General features: G+C 34.6%; 1 protein-coding gene across 2 annotated transcripts; it reads right to left on the bottom strand.

Annotated features, from left to right (window-relative positions):
- Window positions 1-3769: 3769 nt before the first annotated feature.
- Window positions 3770-7019, bottom strand: LOC133287218 (uncharacterized). Of its 2 annotated transcripts, XR_009748219.1 has the most exons (5): window positions 6504-7019; window positions 5794-6243; window positions 5373-5679; window positions 4918-5290; window positions 3770-4067 (listed from the first exon to the last, which is right to left on the bottom strand). XR_009748219.1 is itself a non-coding variant. In XM_061484779.1 (4 exons), the coding sequence occupies exons 1-4, from the start codon at window positions 6897-6899 to the stop codon at window positions 5157-5159; spliced, it is 1287 nt and encodes a 428-aa protein (XP_061340763.1). In that variant the 5' UTR covers window positions 6900-7019; the 3' UTR covers window positions 4660-5156. The 2 variants fall into 2 exon arrangements, 1 of the variants encoding a protein (XP_061340763.1); XM_061484779.1 differs by lacking the exon at window positions 3770-4067 and having other exon boundaries at window positions 4660-5290.
- Window positions 7020-9117: the final 2098 nt, after the last annotated feature.

Genomic DNA, 9117 nt, shown 5'->3' with positions numbered 1-9117 from the left:
AAGATTTTTATGATTAATAAGTAACAGAAGTTAATTCTGTTCTGACGCTTTATTTTATTATCTAAATCAAAAACCAAAGATCACACTACGTACGTTTAAACCCTAATAATATTAATTTTCAACGCAAATAAAACGAAAAGAGAGACCAAAAGAGCAAAATAAATAAATTCATGTACTCATAATTGAACTACACACACTTCAATTATATCAAAAAGCAGAGAGCTAGTACAAAGAAAGTAGGTTGGGCCCACCATTAACTGAAACATTATTGATGATCTTTTCTGTTTGCGCGAATTACGGAAGTATTCTGCTGGGTCATCTTCGAAGTCATCTCGAAAAATGTGATAACCCCTCCCTGGAGCTTTCATTGTTTTTCCTCCTCTATTGTCAGAACCTGACCCAAGCAATTTCCAAAGTAAAACAAAAACAACAATAGCTGCCACTGCTACACCAATAGCTGCCACTACTTCACCAACAGCGGGACAGTGATCAAAGTGTCACGTTTGGACAAAAAAATTATCAGACTATCACGTTAACAGTAAATTTTGCCAAAATGCCACGCGGCAGTGTAGCGAATTATGCATACAAGTAATTCACTACACAGTGTAGCGAAATATGCCACGTCAGAATGCACAGAATCAAAAATGTCACATGTCGAATTTCTCAAAATTGGACATGTGACATTTTTGGTTCTGTGCATTCTGACGTGACATATTTCACTATACTGTGTAGCGAATTACTTGCATGCATAATTCGCTACACTGCGTAGCGAATTATGCCGCGTGACATTTTGACAAAATTTACTGTTAGTCTGGTAATTTTTTTATCCAAACATAACAAAATAGTCACTGTTACACTAACAGCAGCATCAGTGTCCCCATTGGTCTTGTCATCTTTTCCTCCTCTAATGAAGATTAATGAATGCTCCGTAGTTGTGTTTTACACGTTTTGATAATTGTGAAGTTAAACGGATGCATGCAACAAACATTAAAGCATATAAGCATATAGCACGAATTACGAAGAGGCACATGTATTGAAAACTATTGTTTTTGGGTTTTCAAAATAGAGTTTTTTTTTTTTTTTTATAAATATATTTAGATGTGAAGCGCTAGGGCAGTTGTCAGATGAACTAGGCCCATCACATTATAAATCGATAATTATTTATTGAGTATTATATAATATATTTTTAGTAATATTTACATTTAATGTTGTTGTTGTGGACCACTTAGATGGTTCTTACTTCCTATCCCCACTACATGGAGCATCTCATTCTATCACTCTTCCATAACTTCCATCCACTACCAATAACTACCCATTAAGCATTGCATCATGTCATTAAGTCACCTGCAAACTATCCACTAGAGGCAGAATCTCTTAGTGCATTCATCTATATATAACCCCTTATAGCTAACAAAGAAGAGGATCTAGGAACTCATCTAGGAACTTATCTAATAACTTATCCTGGCCACCATGACAACAACCTACATACTTGTGCCCAGAGCACATCCTCTCCACCGCAGGTGACTCACTCACACCCTTTGTTCATCCCATCAGACTTTGGCCTAAGGTGCAGGAATTCTTATTGCCTGTCATCTTTACCATAAGCTCCCTAGATACAAATACTAGCTATCATGTTAGACAATTAATGTTCACTCCAGAACATTTGGCGCCTTATGTGGCAACTGTGAAGTTCTAATCCCACCTCCATTCACCGATACCCATCTCCTCCATTCACCAATACCTACCGGAGAACAGAGAATTTCACGCTAAAGACGAACAAAATGCAAAAGCCGAGCCTAGAGAATCGCCGCCCTCCGAGTTTGGGTCTTGCTCTACAATCAATACTTTTTCAATGGCTTCAAAAGGGAGAATGGTTTTGTCACGCACGCAGCAATAATACCATAATTGCAAAACTATGTTGGGTGTTCGAATACTTAGAAAAGTGTCTAAGATAAGTGACATCTTTCTTTTTCTTTGTTTATAAATTAGCTATTCTTTGCAGATTTGAATAAGTAAATTCAAAATGAAAGGGAAAACAAATATACAACTACACCCACAATACCAGCCTGATCTGTGTCACATCCTCGTGGATCCAATGCACATTGATTATGCGAGTTATATATGCAAGTAATTAAGTATAACTGATTAACCATGGACCAGTGTACTATGTAAAGTTTTTAAAACTTTAAAAAATAAAAAAATAAAGATAAAAATTATACATAATATAAAAATTATAAAAGATAATATTCATATAGAATAAAATTATATGGGTTTGAGATTGTTTCCTCTTTTATGTGCTGCAACTTTTATATGTTAAATCTATTATGACCCCCGGTTGGTTTTATTCTTAAGTGTGATCGTGGGATAGGAGTGTTTTGTTTTGAACATGATAAACAATTAAACACAAATATTTGTGGCAGAAAACACGGAAGACCATCCCTCTTGCATACTTACTTATCTCTTCAATTGTACATTGATCCGACAAATTTTTATTCTGTGATTAGCATATCATCAAGTTGGAGTTCCACCGATATCTCCATAAACATTCTCCTGGTATAACTAAAGTGACGAATGGTTAATTCCAATAAATGGTTTGGCAAGTCGATGTAGGAATCATGACAGGGAATCCCCACACCGAGATGCATCTCGACACCTTTCATTCCTCAAAATGCAAAGTCTACAATTTTCAAGTACTTGACGAACAACACCACCAATCCAACAAACTATCGCATTTGGCTTTGGGAAGGAGAAAATATTCGTCTGCACTTTATCTCAATTGTTGCTGCGATCAAAGGGTCGATGTCCACACAAAGTTTATAAGGCGGGAATCAGGAAGAGGGAAGCAGGAAGTAGGACATCCGACTTCCCCAAGAAGGAAGCGGGAAGAAATACACCCGAATTTCCCAAGAAAAGAATTCCCCAAGAAAGAAGCGAGAAGCGTGAATCGAAAGAAGCCCGGAAGCATGATGTCACATAAGCTAAGTTCTCTTTCTTTCTATTCTTTTATTGAATTTGACATGTACTAAAACAATGAAATATATACTCTGCTTGAGTCTCTTCCCAGTAATGGTTAATTGAATAGGAGTGGCAATGACGGTAATTCTCATAAGGTGGGTTTGCAAAGCCTTAAAGCTGACAACACCTAAACCAAATGGCTACAACAACCAGAGTTCTGAGAGTGCACATGGATTCGAACGATAAGTTCCACTTTCTATTTGATTATTCATGAGTGATTATAACCATGCTATATTGATTGATGATGGTTGAATATTGCAGTTCTAATTAAGAAAAACCATACTTAAGTGAAGTTGCAGGGAACCTCTATACATAATTTAAAAAGATGGATACTCACGATTATTAATTATTTCCTTGTGTCATATGGATAATGGAGTATCTACCCGAAGATGTTGGAATGTCTACATGAAACAACTTTCATCTTATCTGAACCTCAGTCACTGGCAGGTCGTCATTGTTATCGGCATGCATCTTAACTACAAGGAAGAATGACTTCTCAACAGGTGCAAGACATCAACCGAGTTTATAACTCAAGGACAAAGAAATCACATGATGGGAAGAATTATTTGCCGGATAAGTTAAAAAAAGGCGTTTGATAGGTCAAATTTTTTCTGGAAAAATTAGATGAATTTTAATGATGTTATGTTTGGATAATTGTAAAATATTGACAAGTTACTTAAGTTTACCAAATTACCACTTCCTTCTCAGCATCATATATGCAGTAACTTGCAAACTCAAATCGACCTTGGCTTATAGCATCATCTGCTTGTGGGAGAAAGTAACTCAATGTGTTAGTAGCATTTGTCAAAATGTCATTGACCATTATAAGGACCATACCCTTTGGATCAGTATTGGGGCTTAGAGGATTTGAATGTAGTATTGAGCTGCAAAGGTCATAAAAGGGTGTCTTTTTGCATATTTCTTGTTAGGATCTCCATCTGGATGTGCAACACCGGTAGCTACAGCCATTTTCAGGCAAAATGCGCGAACATCCATAACCAGAAATCAGATCATAAGAGATAGAGGCATTAAGCAGAAGAAAGACATGGTACCTGAAAGAGGGAGCCGAAGATGAGCATACATATTTTGAGGGCATTTTTGTCTTAAAAAAGCATGATGACGCCAAGGAAAAAATGTATTCCATCTCATCGATGGAAAAATTTGTCATCTACTCCATGTGTAAAAGCTAAAGCCGAAGAGAAATTTTTCCCACACTCCGTTTACGTAATGTTCCTACCATACACAGCCATCTATTTTTCCCTACCCTTTTTTCCTGGGCAATTTTTTTTTACTCTCCTATCAAACACCCTTTAATAGTTTTCTTCTAATTTTCTTGTAACATTTTTTGTTATACTAAAAACTACTTTTAAATTAAAATTTATTTTTAAGTTAAAACTTAAAAAAAAAAAAATTAAAGTTACAGGCTGTTTGACGATTATATAATATTTTCAGTTTACAAGTTACTCAAAAATTTGTTTATTTATAAAATAAAACACATTTTAAAAAAATTGAAAAAAAACTTCTTCTAGGAATTTTTGATTTTTTTCATCATTATAAAAAAAAGTTCTTCTTATTACAAGCGTTTTTTTGTAAAAATTATTTGGTCTAACTTTTACTTATAAGAATAAAAGAAGCTCAAAAAAATTCTGTCGGCAGTAACATAAATTATTCATGGCAAAAAATGTTAGGTCAGGTGCCATTGTTTGATAGCTCTGGCCATTTACAATCTTATATTTGTATAAAGCGGAAAGAAATCTTTTGCCAGTTCTCTGATTAATCAGCAAATGAAATTCATTGCTTATCAGCCTGATTTACATAAAAAGCAACAAAAGCCTCTTACTCAATTCTTATAATATTTGAAAAGCATAAGAACTTTTAATTTGCACGGTTTTAGCCATATACCAACAAAAGCTGCTTTCGACACTTCAATGTACTCTGAGTCATCTGATATGAGGATTTGTCCCGCTGAGTAGTAGGAGCTAGATGAAGTCACATTTGCGATAGTCTGAGCAATTTGTGGAGCAACCACATCGTTTACATTTCATAGATCAAAACCAGAACTATAAGATCAAAATGAACTAATGACTATATAAAATGCATAATGAGCAAAGTAGTAGGATCACATAAGTTTCTTTCTGTCTCTAAACACCGACTGTCTTGTTAAGTAGCCAAAGGCAAAGAGCCATTTGAATGGCAAAAATGGAGTGAAGCCAAGTTCTGTCAAGCATGAATCCAAACACTGTGATTCCTGCTCTATTGTTCTCCATGTATGTCACTGCATTAAAAAGCAAGTAATTCAGGACTAAAAAGCAAGTAATGTCACTGCATTAAAAAACAACTAATAAATCCCCATTTACCTAGAGCCTGTCTCTTGTGGAATGAGATGGTATAGGTGTAAATTGGCATTAATTTTGTGTTATCCAACTCATCCTCTTCATCTCCTACCTCATCATCCGAAGATCCCCAACTAATATTAGCAGCAAAAGCTTGGGCTGAAGCTACCTGTTCTGTTGGTGTCTCTCCTTCCATGTTGTCAAATGAGTTTATGGTGGCACAAACATGCCACTTAGCAGCAAGTCCAGTAGTGGATTGTGCTTTATGTGTGATCTTAGTTGCACTTCGCAAGAGTATGTAAAGTCCACTCACCAGGGTGATGGAGACTAACTGCAACATTAAACTCAACCTATTACTTTCCATTTGCAATATCTAATGCTTGAACATATTAAACATTTTGAACAAAAAGATAGCAGAACTAAATGGGGTAAATAAGTGCTTTACCGCAAGTTCTCCAGCCTTGAGGATATCAACATCAGCATGGGGTCTCGTAGCCATAAGCAGAAAAATTAGCTGGCTTGCTGTTACCAAAATTAGAGAAGCCAAAATAAAACCTCGAAAACGATGGCTAATGACCCGCAGATTCCTTCTTATTTTTAGGTGCTCCATCAAGATTGATGCCACCTCAGTTTCTCTTTGGAAAACTGGAGCGAATTCATCAAGTCTTAGTATTTGCAAGTGGCAGATAAGTCGAAAGAGGACACACACAAGGAAGAAAATGGAAGTTCGATAAAGCCAAGAAAATAGCTCCAATGTGCACAAAATGATGCTGCTAAGGTATATATCACCATAATATGGTATTTGTGATGCTCCTGAGACAAACCACCATATCTTATACACACATTCAGCTATGAAACAGGGAAGTCCCCAAAGCAAGATGAGCTTCCTGGTTCGCTGCATAATATAAAACAAGTTAATTTTGTTAGAAAATAGAATAAGTTGGCAATGTTAAATGTTGAATCATGTGAATTAAAATATTCTCCAACAAATGATTTTCTCAGCCATTGATGAGGGTTGGAGTTCTTTAACAAATAATAATAAAAAAAATCACCCAAAAATTGAATGGCAGATATAGACTTTACTATTATTTATAAAACTAATACCAAAATACCAAAAAGAGAGAAGAGAAAAAAAAGAAAAAGAAAAAAAGAAACCTGAATCTGTTCTGCATATCCTCGTTGAATCTTGAGGCTTTCATCACTTACTTTATCAAGGAAAAGAAACTTGCTCAAACCATATTTGCGATCCCAACGAGAGAGGGTGATGAAAGAGAGAGTTGCGAACACAGAGAGAGAAATCTGAACGGGTATGTGATATGGTCGATTATGATCAGCGTCGCAGGTTGTTGGACAATCAAGCAGAAAGTGTGACAGAACGGGTACAATGAAGGCCAAAGAGAAGAACACGGACCAAGAAAGACAAGCTTTCCATACGTTGGATTGATCCACATAAAGGCATGACCTGAAGCTCCTTAATTCTTCTCCATCATGGGTTAAGTAGACATGGTTCTCCTTGTTCTTTGGTAAGAGACTCCCTCTTTCATCTTCCATAGCCTTGGAAATCTGGGAAATTTTCTTTGTGCCAGAACCAAAGAACCAGATGAACACATAAAACTAAAAGATCAGGGATATATGGATACAGTCTCTGTTTCAACTCTCTTTCCTTCTCTTTGAAGCTCCAATAATATAATGTCCCTCATTTAAATTTTTCATTTTTGTTATGGGTTTGGGATGCAGAAACTTTTGTCGCTATGTGGTTGTCAACGTCATAAGACTCATGACAACCTTTTTTGCTGCCAGCTAGCCTTATTTCTACGTTAACAATTCCTATTACTTTAATCACCGTTTGCCACGTCTACTCGTGACTTGAATGTTTGACTTTAAAGCCGAAATACTGTTTGTTATATTGCAGGAGATAAATTCATTTTCTATACAAATATAAAAGTAGTGGATGAGACGTTCGTATGATTAGAGAAAAAAAAAAGAGAGATATAAGTCATGTATACTTTTATTTATATATAAAAGATAAATTTATCTTCTGTGATATTAAATATAATAAATCCTTATACTACAGTTCTGGTTTGAATTGATTTTAATAATTTATTTAAACTGAGTAAGTAATTAATATTAAATTTAGAATGTAATGAATGTGAAGAGGATTAGATTTGTTTAAGGGGGTGTTTGGTTGAAGGTTTTTGAGGAGAATGATAGGAAAATGTGAAGTGGGGAAATTGGGTGCCCATGTTTGGTTGACAAGCTTTCAAATTTGCCTACCTAAATGAGTTTGCTAGGCATCCCATTTGCATGGCTATTTGGATCAAAATTGATGGACAAATATTCCCACTTTAGATGTGGTATTCCCCCCATTTGCATGGCTATTTGGGATTTTGTTGGTTGTTTTTTTTTTTTCCCATCTATATTTTACCTACAACCAAGCATAGACTTTATAAAAGTTACCTAATTTTCCCAGTTAAATTTTTTCCTACCAAACAACTTTTTTTTATATTTTCCTACCAAACTCACTTTCCTATCATTTCCTACCATTTTCCTATGAATATCATTTCCCAATCATTCATAAAAAATTTCCTCAACCAAACGCCCCCTAAGAAAAATAGGCGAAAAAGCTGGGCCCTACCGCGTGAAAAGTGGAAAGTTATAAGTGGTCTGTGATGCATTGGAAATTTGGAGGTTTCTCCGGATTCTGTCTTTCAATCAAAGCTATGAACAACTCATCAAGTCTTGGATTCGATAACAAAACCTTTCTATGACTCACGTCACGGCACGGCTCGCTTGTGAACATAAATCAAACACAAAGATTACGTGCGTAATATTGCTACACGTATGCTATCTTTTTACGCTAGTGGTTGATTGGTTGTTTATGAATCCTTTCGGGTATGCCAAATGCCTTGTCTTTTTGTTTCGTGGTTAGTTGACATCTAACTAAAATATTAATATAACGAGTTGTTATATGTTTTTAAATATATTTGACGGTCAACAAAAGTAGAGTATTCAATATTTCATGTTAAATTTAGGTTCTTTCAATTTGAGTTTGATTTTTACTTCATGACTTACTTTATAAAATATAAATTGCGTAACGTAATCATATTAATTTTTTTATTTAACAAGGTTTCAATCGATTCAAGCATCAAATTTTAACTTTTTTAATCCGCTTATAATAAAATGAGCTGTTAAATGTTTTAAAATAGATTAATTATAATTAATTGTCAGTAATAAAAGTAAAGTATTTAATATTTCATATTAAATTTAGTGTCTTCAGTTTACAATATTATAGATAAAAACAAGAAAGCATGGACGATTGAGTTTAATTTTGACTTTATGACCTAGTTAACTTGATTTAAACTATTTTATAAAATTAAATTATGTTTTCTAATTGTATTAATTTTTTTATTTAATTGGATTTCAATCGATCCAATCGGTTTACATTGGTATAAGTTACACTTTTAATCTTGATCATTGATTCTATTTACATCTAACAGTTCTCACTTATTAAATATTTGAGTCGCTAGATATAACTAAATCAATGATATAGATTTAGAAAAAGACTTCTTATTCTTGCACTGGTAGAAGAATGTCTTGCCTCTGTATATATTAAATGGCTTTTATACTTCTGATGTCGTTGCAGAAGAAAATTTTTGCAACAATAGATAGAGAGTCAAGATAGGCGGCGAATCTTGGCTTTTTAAAAAAAAAAAAAAAAATCGATGGAGTCCACTTTTTCGGTGTCTGCAGTATCAGAAAAAGTGATGCA

This window comes from Gastrolobium bilobum, unplaced genomic scaffold, assembly GCF_033153095.1.
Source record: "Gastrolobium bilobum isolate Gb01-03AN ecotype WA unplaced genomic scaffold, APGP_CSIRO_Gbil_v1 utg609, whole genome shotgun sequence".
Classification (NCBI taxonomy): Eukaryota; Viridiplantae; Streptophyta; class Magnoliopsida; order Fabales; family Fabaceae; genus Gastrolobium; species Gastrolobium bilobum.
Note: the sequence above shows the minus strand (reverse complement) of the source record. Positions and strands in the feature narration are given on the sequence as shown.